Source organism: Triticum dicoccoides, chromosome 3B (genome assembly GCF_002162155.2).
Source record: "Triticum dicoccoides isolate Atlit2015 ecotype Zavitan chromosome 3B, WEW_v2.0, whole genome shotgun sequence".
NCBI classification, from domain to species: Eukaryota; Viridiplantae; Streptophyta; class Magnoliopsida; order Poales; family Poaceae; genus Triticum; species Triticum dicoccoides.
The window spans coordinates 148495115-148508132 of NC_041385.1; the positions used below are offsets into that span (position 1 = coordinate 148495115).

At 40.3% G+C, this 13018-nt stretch overlaps 2 protein-coding genes across 3 annotated transcripts in view; one reads left to right on the forward strand and one right to left on the reverse strand.

The window, feature by feature from the left end:
- Positions 1-206: 206 nt before the first annotated feature.
- On the forward strand, positions 207-6723 carry LOC119275259 (ankyrin repeat and SOCS box protein 2-like). 2 transcript variants are annotated; one of them, XM_037556066.1, is made up of 12 exons: positions 207-427; positions 536-589; positions 1252-1431; positions 1533-1664; positions 1775-1914; positions 2324-2410; positions 2548-2676; positions 3751-3864; positions 5095-5196; positions 5839-6006; positions 6088-6167; positions 6458-6723. In XM_037556066.1, the coding sequence occupies exons 1-12, from the start codon at positions 376-378 to the stop codon at positions 6504-6506; spliced, it is 1287 nt and encodes a 428-aa protein (XP_037411963.1). In that variant the 5' UTR covers positions 207-375; the 3' UTR covers positions 6507-6723. The 2 variants fall into 2 exon arrangements, with proteins under 2 accessions (XP_037411963.1, XP_037411962.1); XM_037556065.1 differs by having other exon boundaries at positions 208-427; positions 3751-3903.
- A 1597-nt stretch (positions 6724-8320) lies between these two features.
- Positions 8321-13018, reverse strand: part of LOC119281012 (poly [ADP-ribose] polymerase tankyrase-2-like) — a 7213-nt gene continuing 2515 nt past the window's right edge. Inside the window, exons 6-12 of the mRNA XM_037561666.1 lie at positions 12820-12906; positions 12560-12688; positions 11881-12033; positions 10263-10364; positions 9021-9188; positions 8858-8937; positions 8321-8554 (exon numbers count right to left, since the gene is read on the reverse strand). Coding sequence (XP_037417563.1) covers positions 8506-8554; positions 8858-8937; positions 9021-9188; positions 10263-10364; positions 11881-12033; positions 12560-12688; positions 12820-12906 — 768 coding nt within the window. The 3' untranslated portion in view covers positions 8321-8505. The remainder of the gene's footprint in view (positions 8555-8857; positions 8938-9020; positions 9189-10262; positions 10365-11880; positions 12034-12559; positions 12689-12819; positions 12907-13018) is intronic.

The following is a 13018-nucleotide window of genomic DNA, read 5'->3' on the forward strand; positions in this document are numbered from 1 at the left end:
ACTCACTGACAAGATTCTCTCGCGCTTGTGTGTCCCGTTGTCATTGCGAGTGGGTCCGAAAACTCCGAGTCAGATGGGTTTACTCCCGAGCGACGAGTTCCGGGTCCACCGGGTCTATGCACGCGCAGGGGCAAGACCCGGAGAGAGCACGGGCAGTGCACCAGCACCGGGTTCATCCACTCCACACCGCCCTCGCTTTCCCCGCCGCTGGGCAACCCAGCCCAGACTGAAAACCCCAGCTCCCCCGCCGCTGGGCAACCCAGCCCAGGCTGAAAACCCCAGCCCCCCGCGCCGCACCGGCACCGCACCGCAGGATTTCTCCGGCGTCGCCCACCTCCACCCCGCGAGCACGAGCGAGGCCGGCGGGACTGGGCCATGGCGGCGGCTCCGTTCGTCTACTGCGCCCCCTCCGGCGACGGCGGCACCGGTACGTCCCCCCTACCCCCTCTGGTTTGCTACCGCGATCATCCCTTCTCTCTGCCTCGCTCTGTGGCTGCATTCCTGACCGGGATCATACGTGCGCGCGTGTGTGCAGATGAGAACGCTCTCCTCATGGCGGCGCTCCACGGCAACCTCGGCCGCCTCAAAGGTAGCACTTTCTCCTCCTCTCCGCCTCAATCCTGTGCATTTTCCTCATTTCCGTTCTAGCCTAGTCATGCCATGCGTGTGCTGTGTCTGTGGGGTTGGAGGTTGTTTGGGCATGCTGCATTGCTGAGGCGCCTAACCATCCACCACCGCTTGTTCGGAAAATAGTATGCTTATCAGATTCTATTTTCTGTGTTGCTACGGGTGTCTTGATTTGTCAGATGCTATGTATTGCTTGTTTTATTGCATTCACCATTTAGAAACATCAGCGTTGGATTAGTAGCGATGATCAAGCAATTTTATTATCTAGTAATTACAAGACTTCATACTTAGTCTCCCTCCTGAAATCCGGACGAGCATTCCGGTTAAAACAAAATTCAGACGAGCAGTGTTTTTATCTTAACAAATCAGGGTGTAAATCTTGCATCTTTTGATGATGGGACACGATTCTGTTTACAACCAAATTTGCAGTATAGTCAAGTACTCTAGATTGATATGCCGACAAGAGTTTCACTGCATAATTGTGTCCATGAATGCATTAAATCGGTTCCTTTGGAATCTGAGGTTCTTATGCATTGCATACATGTTTCCTTTTCTCTTTCGGTTTTCGATTTTGTTGATATGGCTGTCTATTTATGTAATGTGATATTGTTTCTGTGAGGAAAGATATTGTAAACAGTCTTACTCGGGGGAATGGTGGCCCATCGGCGATTTTTTCTTTCAACAAAGATGGAGTTGGTGCGTTGCATGGTGCGGCATGCGGAGGCCATCTGGAGGTTTGCAAGTATTTGGTGGAGGAGCTTGGGGGAGATGTGAATGCTCCTGGAATTGGAAGCGTAGCTCTAGGTCTTTCTCTATTTCTTTCCCCATTTTCTAAATCGATGTCTGCCACGCCAATGTTTTCTAGTAGGCGATCGAGATTGTGTTGATATGTGCTTTTCTTACAGGTGCAACTCCGTTTATGATGTCAGCTCAGTCTGGTGATGTTCCCACTGTCAAGTATTTCCTTGATCATGGTGGTGATCTAATGAAAGCAGATGACAAGGGACGCACAATTCTCCACCATGCTGTCTCGGCAGGTTCTCCCCTTGATACGCGCATACATACGTGATGTTATTTACTCTACTACACTTGGTTTGTTCATTGTTATGGCAAAACATGACTTACGGAATCATCTCGTTCACTACAGGATGCTGCAAGGTAACAGAGTTCCTCCTTTCAAAAGGGGTGCCAGTCGACATAGACTGTGGCCGTGGACCACCACTCTTCATGGCTGCTACAAATGAGCAGGATAAGACGCTGAAGATTTTATTGGACCACCACGCAAATGTATATAGCCTCCTCTATTTCCTATTTCTGTTGATTCAGAGTTAATTTGGACAGATGATTGTTAGCTTGCCAACTAGTTAGATGACGTGGGCAAATATGTCTTGTCCTGGGGGTGTTTTGGTTGCTTGGAGTAAAACATACTTAGATACTGCAAATATGTTTCTAGGTTTATGAAATTCAGTAGAGATCTTGAAGTGTGATTGATTGATGGAGCAACCCATTTCAATCCTCGAACCAAACAAGCTTGTTAGATCAGGATTAGGATTGGATTGTTGACTTACATTTTATCCCTCGAAAAACCACCAAACACACCAGTAAATTATATGATGACATGCTTTTTTATTAGGAACTCTTGACTTTATCATGCCACCTGTTTTTCTTAATACAAAACACAATACTCTGCTTTCAGCCTAACATCATTATCAGCGGTGCTACTACTCCCCTGCTGAGTGCTCTTATTTACCGTTCATTGAAGTGCATGAAGCTACTCATTAAGGTGAGTATTCTCTTGATTATTAATCATAGCTATGTGTTGATTTTCTCTACTCTACCTTTATGTCATCGCTGCCATGCTTATATGCTGATGTGCATTGAGATAACACTGAACATTCTATTGCATAATCCTCTTTACAGGCTGGTGCCGATGTTAATTGCAAAGCTTCCACTATGACACTTTTGGTGTTTGCTACACTGCAAGGAGGTTATACCAACTTCATTAAGTTTCTGTTGAAGGCTGGAGCTGATCCTAATATTCCCAATGATGTATGTTTCGTATATTTTCTGTATATTTTGCTGTCCTAGTATGCAGAATTTCACTATATACTATCAAATCTTCTGGTGATGCTATTATTCAAAGAAGCCATTTAGCAGTGAGTTTAGGTTGCTTTGTGCCGTTGACTAGGTGGGAAATTGATGCTTGTTCTTAGTAAAGTTGTGTTGACCTTTCATTCTAATAGTCTTTATCATTAAAAAAGACCTATGTGGGCGACTTAGATATCACCTCACGGGAATCGAACTCTGTGGTAGGGTGACCTCACTCCACATCCACCATTGGGATACAGCCCAATTCTCAACGGTCTATATCAATAGACTTATTATTTTCTGTTCATCATCAATTGTTGATTTCCTATTGAAGAAACATGCCTACTTTTTTGGTTTGTAGCGGCAGTATGGAAGTATCTACCGTAACTGGGAGTACATAAGACCACCTAGGTAGTAGTATATGTATTCCTTTTTTATATACAAATATCGAGGTATTTAAAAAATATGCACTTTTGTGGTGTCTGAGTCTTGTGGTGTCTCAACATTTGCTGAAATGCCTCTCTTTGAAACCTTGTGTGTTGGCAGTTTGAATTGCTTAGCAATTTTATAATGCTTTTCGGGTAAATCCTTGTTGGAACATTTGATGAAAATATTACATAGATCCTGGTTCCTTCCCACAATGTTAAAATTTTCTGCATCGAGAGTACATTACACAATGTTCATGTTCCTTTGCTATATATGTATTCTAAACAGTTGATGAGATACTGAGATATCAGTATGTACCATTCTGGGTAGCAGCATTTCTCCAATGACTCACGCAATACAAACTGAAATAAATTCACCTCTTTAGCTTAATTATGTAGTTCTTCATCCCAGTTGTCGGAATTCTCTCCTTGTTGAAATATTTGATAATTACAGTGATCCTGGTTCTTTCTGACAATATTATAATTATTTACATCGATTCTAAGTTATGAATGATCAGGTTCTTATGTTATTATCGCTATGGTTTCCTTTTTTTATTGATGTCTTCAATATACGAAATAAGTGACATTTCTTTTTTCTTTTGTTTGCCAGTTGGGCAGGTTACCGATAGAGCTTGCTGCATTACGAGATTGCAAGGAAGAGGTTGAAATGTTGCTTCCTTTTACTACGCCAATTCCAACTGTCCCAGACTGGAGTATTGAAGGGGTAATTTCCCATGTGAAAAATGAAGATAAAAAACCAATGGTTTGTTATTTTGATAGTTTCTGTTCGCATGTTGTTTCCATATTGAATATTGCTTGAAAACTAAGCCATCGTTTTGTTCTTCAGTCCTGAAATCTGTCCATTCAGTATTATTGTAAGCTCTGGTTAGTGGTTACTATGTAGACTACACCACATTATGGGGTTTTCTTAGGATAAACCACCAACTGTAATTTGGAAGGGTAATGATTGTAATGAATAGAAAATGCTAACCAAATTCTGTTTTTCTGTTGGATAATTGGTAGAAATAACTGAGGAAAATAGTACTGCTGCTTCCAATGTTCAAAAGTACAAACACCTTACACCTGATAAGATCAACTCTTAAGATAAGGCAATTGGTGTACTCTTTGTGAAATGATAGTTGCATATAGATTGTATGGCAGTCTCACTTCAAGTAACTGCCATTAACTTCTTGAAATACTGTGGATTAGTTAGTGTTGTCTGGTACAGGAATATTGAATGTTGCTCATAGTCATGGATCTCATAGCGTGGTTGTGAAGTACACCAGCATCATGTACCGGCTGTGCTAGTTGTTAGTATAGTAGTAATAATCTCTCATGAACAATATATTTTAGTTAAGTAACACACTTGTTCTAAAATTATGTTGCACTTGCAAGCACATACGCAGTGTTTTCCCCTTGGTTATTTTCGTGAAAGATAAAACACCTTGATCTCTGCTCATGTCCCCATGTTTCCTATTGCGTGCCATTTACTTTGCGCTGCAGGCCCCACTTGGTGTTTTCATAGATTGTAACATTTTTCTAACTTTTCCCCGCAAAAGAAAAACATTGTTCTAGCTTTAGCGACATTATTTAGTGGTAAAGAAAAGGATAACAGTGCTCTAGTACTAGTCGTATACTTCTTTTGAAGAAGACACAAGAGGCTTATGTTCCTCCATTTTTGGTGCATTTTCTATACCTATAATTGCAGAGGAGTCCTTTCAAGACCTTGACTCTGTGCTTCCGACCAGTAACAACTTTCTCCATTTGATGTGGCATTTGCCATATGCATGCAGCATAATTATGTGAAAGAGCTTGCCACCTAGATACTAAGCTATGTAGAATGTTGAACACAAGGTTGCTGTTTTTCCTTTTTGTGATGGAAATTATCATAGTAGATGATGATTACTTCTAGAATTCAAATATCCATTTCATGTTTATTTTACTTATTGTCTAGGAGCAACGACACCGTGAAAGAAGACAACGTTTGCTCAAGTCACAGGCTGATACAGCATTCAAGCTGAAGGAGTATAAGATGGCATCAGAGTGTTATGGTCTGGTAAATCTCTTGCACTTAATCTATGATGGTTTCGAAAGATAATTTTTGTGTGTTAACAGGGATCTAGTTGGAGAGCATTTATTTTTTTCTATCTAGGTTTCTTATTATCTAACCTTACAATATCAGACCATTTTTAATGTAAAATATGTGCTTTGATTGTCGAAAAACAGTGTTATTGACAATGAATAGTAGGACTGGGAAAACGACATATTGCTTATTAATTTTCCATGTATGATTTCACCTTATTTGTCACTGACTGAAACTGATCTTCACTCTCATTGTTTGGGACTAATCTTCACTGACAGAGATTAATATGCATACTACTAAGAAAATTTGACTTCAGTACTTCACTTAAGAAACTTATATTGGCATCATCTGCGCACGTTAGAAAAAAGAGAGTACTTCCATGAGAAGTTCTTTTCTCCTTCTTGGCTAATATGAATCTTTGATATGTTTGTCTACTGCCTCTGTTAATGTGTGTGGTGTGTCATCAAATGGTTAGTTTAACTGTACCCAAACTGATCATACGTAGGTACATGTAAATTGAACAAGCCAATCAATCTAGTTAGAGAATGTGTTCCAACTCCATCTGCATTATTAAGTTTTGAGAATAATATTTGGATGGCCAACTTTTGACCGTAGGCAATAGATCATGGAGAGAGTGCAACACTGTATGCAAACAGGAGTGTTTGTAAACTGCTCATGGGTGATGGTGAAGGTGCTTTGTCAGATGCTCTCAGGTGCAGAATGCTGCGGCCTGATTGGGCAAAAGCTTGCTACCGTCAAGCTGCAGCTCATATGCTACTCAAGGTGCCTCTAGCTTTGCCAGTGTGTCCACCGATGACTTACTCCATAATTGATATACTGATATATGATTTGCTCTGCTCCCAGGAGTATAAGCAAGCCTGTGATGCTCTCTTGGATGCACAAAACTTGGATCCTGGGAATGCTGAGATTGAACATGAACTACGGTAACCTACTCCCTTATGCTCGTCTCTTTTGAGTGCCTCCAAATGCTGCTACGGTTTAGGTTGGCAAAGTACGTTTACAGTGATGAGAAGCAGTTGCATACTTGACTATTTCACGTCAAATGCCAATAGCGCACATCCCTGCCGAATTTCTTTCGTTCTTATGTGCCACTTGAGTCTAAGTAACGTGTAGGGTTGGACCTAGTGTGAGGAATGATGTGGTTATTGAGTTGCATATTGAGGCACTACTGTTAGAGCTGGCATTTCCATTCCAACCGGTTGAAATCTTGCAGGAAGGCTAGGGAACTCATGAAGAATCCTCCTGCCGAAGGTGAGCGGTGAGGCGCGGGCGTGCGCGGGCTGAAACATGTTCCACCTTTCAGTAAAGTAGAGCTCTAGCAGGAACTTCTGATCCTTGTGTTGTGCTACGAAATTCATGCGGAAAAACTCGTGACTGCAGAGTGCTAAAATACGACTTTGTGTGAATTATCTCGTCTTGCCCGTGGATTGTACTTGCCGTATGCAATTTATGTTGTTTTGGGTGCGTACCTTTTGCTTTTTCGACTATTGAGCAAATGGATTAAATGCAACATCGACATGGGCTAGTTTAAAACGGCGCACTCTTTCGCTTAGTAGCACACTCTGTTCTCCATGTCGCTCTCGCCCCTCCCAGGAGCTACGGGAGCAGCTGGGGTGGTGCTTTTTGTTGTTGTTGTTGAGACGGAGTACCTTGAGTCTTGATTGTTCCATTACAACAGTCTGCCTAGCAAGATCGCTGGGTACAGTTTGCAAGTACAAAGTTATGGATTTCAGAGAACCTTTGCCCGGATTCTCCCTCACCCATACATGCACCATGAGCTGCTAGTGCACGAGCAACATTATTACAAGCCCTTGGGCAATAGCCTACGTTAACCGAATCAAAGTACACATTCAGCAAATGCTTGACTTCCTGAAAAATAAATCCACGTGTTGCCAAATCATGCGCATTGCTCACCGTAACATGTTTAAGCACTAATTGTAACATGTTTAAGCACTAGGCAATCTGTCTCACAAGCCTAGTCCCACCGCTCGCAAATTGCCTTCATGAACGCCAATGCCTCCGCTTGCAGAGCGTCCTGCCGCTTCTACACCATCATCTTCATTTCCGATCACCCCGAGCCTCCCATTGAAGTGCCTATATCAGGGATGTGGCGATTTAAGAAACGGTGGAGGAGTCCACCTTTTCTGTTCTTTCTGAGCTGGCCTACGCACCTTCATTTGCCTAAGATGTTCCTCATACTCCAAGTTGTGCCCTTCTATTGATTAGGCTACTTGTTGTATGTTCCTTCTTTAATCTCCAACATTTGCTTTATTCCTCTCATGCCACCATAGCCACAGTACATACCCCGTATCATTTTTCTTTATCCACCACCCATCTGTAGCAGGATAAAGATGATTTCGGTGGGACTTACACAACTCAATAAAGTCAAGTCAGACTTCCTCCATTTCCACCAATCTTCATAAGTGCTTGACTGGCTTGCATTTAGAAAAGCAGTGACCTCCATCTTCTTTCATTCTTAAGCAAACGGGGTATTTAGTCTCTAGCTCTATGTGTCTCCTTCCTAGCTTCGGTCTAAATGGGAAATGAGAGACTATGTGTGCACTGCCCAGGGAAGGACGGACATGGGCCAGTCGCCTGTCCGTCAGAGCATTTGGGTCGGCTCGTTTGAGTTGCCCTTAGTTGTTCCGTAATTTTCAAGAGAGGGAGATAGAAAGTCAGAGTAGGGTTAAAGATTTCCTAGAACTTTTGCAGTCCAAGCATCGTATCGATCTGTGGTTTACAAGATGCCCCTGAGAACCTCCAAGGCCTTTTGGCTCTGGATTGTAATCCTATTCATTAATCAATAAAGCTCTCAATCTTCACGCGAGGAGAAAAAGAAAGCAAATTTCTCTCACTCTCACGAACTCAAAAGGGGTCGTGCCCAAGTTAACCGCTACTGGGGATAGATCGATCAGCAGATCAAATAGCAGACTGTGTTGGCTCCTGACACTATGTTAGTCCCTGGGAGTGGCGAGAGTCACACAGAGAGTAGAGAGCGCCATCATGAACTAGTCCATGTTTGATGATGCATTTAATCAATTTGCTCAATGATTGAAAATGCAAAAGTACTCATCCAAAATAAAAGTAATTGCATACGGCAAGTACGATCCACAGGCAAGACGAGAAAATTTCATACAAAATCTCGTTGTAGCAGTCTGCAGTTTCCCATGAAATTCAAATCAAGACACAAGGATTAGAAGTTCCCGCTAGCTCCACTTCAGTGAAAAGTAGAACATGTTCCAGCCTGCGCCCGCCCGCGCCTCACTGCTCACCTTCGCCTGAAGGATTCTTCATGAGCTCCCTAGCCTTCCTGCAAGAAATTCAGCCCGATGGAATGGAAATATCAGCGCTAGCAATAGTCCCTCAATATGCAACTCAGTAGCTACATTGTTCCTCTTTCTAGGACTGACATAGTCGCTAATGGCAGTCCTACACGTTACTGAACCACAAGTGCGGCATAAGAAAAAGTTCTCCAGAGTCGTGCGCTAATGGCACTCTACATGTATAGTCAAGTATGCAACTGCTTCAGGTCACTATAAAGTAATTTGCTAGCCTAAACCCATACTTGCATTTGGAAGACACGGAAAAGAGATAAGCAAAGAGAGAAGGTTACCCTAGTTCACCCTCAATTTCAGCATTTCCAGGATCCAGATCTTGTGCATCCAAGAAAGCATTACAGGCTTGTTCATACTCCTGGGTGCATGGCAAATCAAGGAATGTGACCAGAATGTAAGATTTATATGTAAATAGTGAACACACTGGCAAGCTAGACTCACCTTGAGTAGCATGTGAGCTGCACCTTGACGACAGCAAGCTTTTGCCCAATGAGGTTGCAGCACTCTGCACCTGAGAGCATCTGACAAAGCACCTTTACCATCACCCATGAGCAGTTTACAAAGACTCCTGTTGCAGTACACTGTTGCACACTCTTCATGACATATTGCCTATGGTCAAACATGAGAGGTCATGAAAAATATTATTTTCAACTTAAAATCACCATATACAGGAGTTTTATTCAATGCTTATGTATGGACAAGTAAAAAACCGTGTAAAAACTTTACTACTAAGTAATACTACAGAATGGAGTTATGGAACACATTCTCTTACTAGACTGATTGGCTTGTTCAATTTACATTTACGGTCAATTTGAATATGTAGTTAACAATCCTAAGTAGACATCATCACATCAGACGCAGGCAATGGGCAACCATCAAAATTTCATATTAGCTGAGAAGAAAAAAAGTTTTCATGGAATGTGAAGATATAAGAAGCCAAACAAAGAATGTCAAATATGTTCTCAAGTGAAGTCAAATTTACTTAATATGCATGATCTACGTCGGTTAAGATTAGTCCAAATGAGTAACCATCCCAATCAAGTCAAGTACATACATGCATGGCATACTAACAAGTTATCTCTAGATCGCTACCTACCATATACATGTGACCCATTATTGGTTATGCCATGTCCATAATGATATGAGTCGAGAACCAGTCAAACATTGTTTTTATTCATTAATTGCCACGCCCTAAATGGGCACCCCATGAGAAATTTCTTTCATTGTACCACATAATTATTAAGATGCGTGAATTTCAGCACATTCTTAAAGTAAGGTTGCTTCAAATTATATTAATCTAGATGGGTCTAGCTCGATCTAGTTGTAATTTTAGTCGGTCTTCAATCAGATATATTCATGTCAGATATATTCATGGTCGCATACACAACACTACATTTAAAATACATGGAGCTCATGGAATCATTGTCCCCCAGTTACACGTTTCTTTTCTGGATCATCAGATAATATATATTTTTCTGTTTTTGTGCCATTCACAGTCACAGCTGACATGTTACATTGAAAAAAACTATTTGATACCCGAAGTGGTTAATAATGTAAATTACTACATAGAGTATATAGTAAGAAACCTAGTTAGTTAGAAAAGAAACTGATTTTAATTCAGTTCCCATTGGCAGCAAAAACTTACTCATCTAGACCATCATAGCATAAGTGGAAGAGGTTTACCATATCATATAACTGTGATGCAATCTTATACTCCTTCTGCTCGAATGCCGCATCAGCTTGTAACTTCAAGAAATTTTTTCTTCTTTGATGGTCCCTAAGCTCCTGGACATTTACATAATGAAACAGGAATTAAATGTTCAAATTGCGGAAATAATCATCATTCACTGTGATGATTTACTCGAATGCCCTAAGGCTATTTTCTCAAAGAAGTATGCTATTATGGACCATCCTTTTCTTTATCATGGATTGTTGTCGTGAAAGTCAGAACAATGTTACAATCTACCAAACACCAGGTGTGGCCTGCAGTGCACAGTAGATGGCAGGCAACATGAAACATGAGAATATGAGCACAGATCAAGGTGTTCCTTCTTTCACAGAAACAACCAAGGAGAACACATTGCATATGTGCTAGCCAGTTAGGTACTCCATCCGTCCGGAATTACTTATCACTAATATGAATGTATCTAGATGTATTATTAGTTCTACATACATCCATTTCTATGACAAGTAATTTGGAACAGAGGGAGTACATAATGGGATAAAGGGCTCGGACATATACATGATAGATAGCATTTGCCCACACCTCAAGCGACATAATTTATAGCTAGTATGCCACTGAAATAAAACATAATTGTTCATGTGACATTGTTACTAGATACTAATGAATAACACACCCTGCACATGATGTTGTGTACTCCCTCCATTCCAGAATATAAGGTGTATCTAATTCCGTGCAAGTCAAACTTGTGTGTGTGTTTGACCAAGATTATAGAATGAAATATCGACATCTACAATACAAAATAAGTAAAATATGAAAATACTTCTCATGATGGACCCAATGATACAAATTTGGTACCGTAGATATTGATATATTTTTCCTAAAAACTTCAAACATGCATATGTTTGACTTTAAAAAAAACTAATACACCTTATATTTTGAAACGGAGTATTTTCTAACCATGCTATGGATCAATAAGACCATAACTATTAGCCATATCTAAGCATTCCCGCATCAGAGAGCATCCGACTATTCTCTACACAACATATGCTTATGATAGCTAACAGAACTGAGACTTGCCTAAAATTTACATGCAAATATCATTGTGCAAAGGGCACTGCAATTATCCTATTTTAAGAGTCGATCTTATCAGGTCTCAGGTGTTTGCACTTTTGAAGCTTGGAAGCAGAAGAACTCTTTTACTTTATGATTTTACCTAGTTTGGATATCATTTTTTATTCATTGCAATATAGGGTTTGTTTATATTATGTTCCATTAAACTATAGTTGATAGTGCGTATCACACATGGTTCATGATGTTTATTCACTCTCAGCGTGATCATATTACCCTTCTAATGAAATTATAGTTAGGTTTTCTAGGCTAGTCAGCAGTAAAAAAACTATCTTTATGATATATCCCAAGTTGGGAGACCTAAGATTACTCCAATAAATAAGCCATGGTTCTATCAATGTACATATGGCGCCATGCATATAATGACCAGTTAACCACAGCTTATAATAACATTAATGGATAATAAATTTAGAACTGAAGAACAAAATAAAGGTTCAGCTTTCAAACAGTATCCAATACTGAAACAACATCAGAACAGACACAACATACCATTGGCTTTTTATCTTCAATTTTTGCATGAGAAACTACTCCCTCAACACTCCAGTTTGGGACATTTGGAATTGGGGAAGTTAAAGGAAACAACATTTCAACCTCTTCCATGCAATCACGTACTGCAGCAAGCACTACCGGCAACCTACCCAACTGACCAACAGAAGAAAAGGTAACAGTTAATTATTTCAGAAAGTAAGAATGTCATTCAAGAAAGGAACTATTTAAAATATAGAAAAATAACATGAACAAGATGTAAGTATAATAAATGTAAGAATCGTAATGAATACTAACAATACAGATGAAGAACATGAACTTAACTAAAAAATCAATTTATTCTATTGTTTATTGCATGAATACATTTGAGAAATGTTGCTACCCAGAATGGTGAGAACTCAGTAGCTCATCAGCTGTCAAGTTATGCATGATATGACCTTCTTTCAAAAGGGGAAAAAATACTGATGTTGCAAACTTGTTGGATACAAGCAAGTAGCAACATTTTTATAATGTTATATGATGGAAGAGAATAGACATAATCAACGACACAAAGCAACCTAAATTCATTCCCAAAACAGCTCATCAACATGATAAGAGGAGTTGCATAATAGTATCCCCAGAAGCTTTAATGGAGTATGGTGATACAGTCAGCAAAATACATAGAAAAAAATACAAACCATACATCATCGGGGATATTAGGATCTGCTCCAGCCTTCAACAGAAACCGAATGAAGTTGGTACAACCTTCTCGCATTGTAGCATATACCAATGGAGACATGGTGCAACCCTTGCAGTTAATATCGGCACCAGCCTGTGAAAAGGAATTATTCAATAGAATGTTAATGGTGGTATCTCCATGTATATCAGAGAGTATAGAGATGGTAGACTAAGCAAAGCAAAATTACAACACAGGAATGGACAGATAATCCCGAGAATTCTCACCTCAACGAGTGTCTCCATGCATTTGAGTGAACGCTGAGTAAGAGCCATAAACAGCGGACTTCCCAAACTGGTGACAATGATATTAGGCTGAAAGACGGGTATTGTGCATTAATAAACGCAGATAACATGACAAACTCAAGATTTTATTCTGAGATGAATATGATATACTAATTTAAAATCTTGATAATGATCTACTCGT

Bases quoted from the DNA above. Each gene is read 5' to 3' on its own strand.
- LOC119275259 (XM_037556065.1), top strand. From the start codon at position 376: ATGGCGGCGGCTCCGTTCGTCTACTGCGCCCCCTCCGGCGACGGCGGC. The intron at 5,197-5,838 runs GTAAATCTCTTG...TTTTGACCGTAG, and splicing joins CATCAGAGTGTTATGGTCTG to GCAATAGATCATGGAGAGAG. The intron at 6,007-6,087 runs GTGCCTCTAGCT...CTCTGCTCCCAG, and splicing joins CAGCTCATATGCTACTCAAG to GAGTATAAGCAAGCCTGTGA.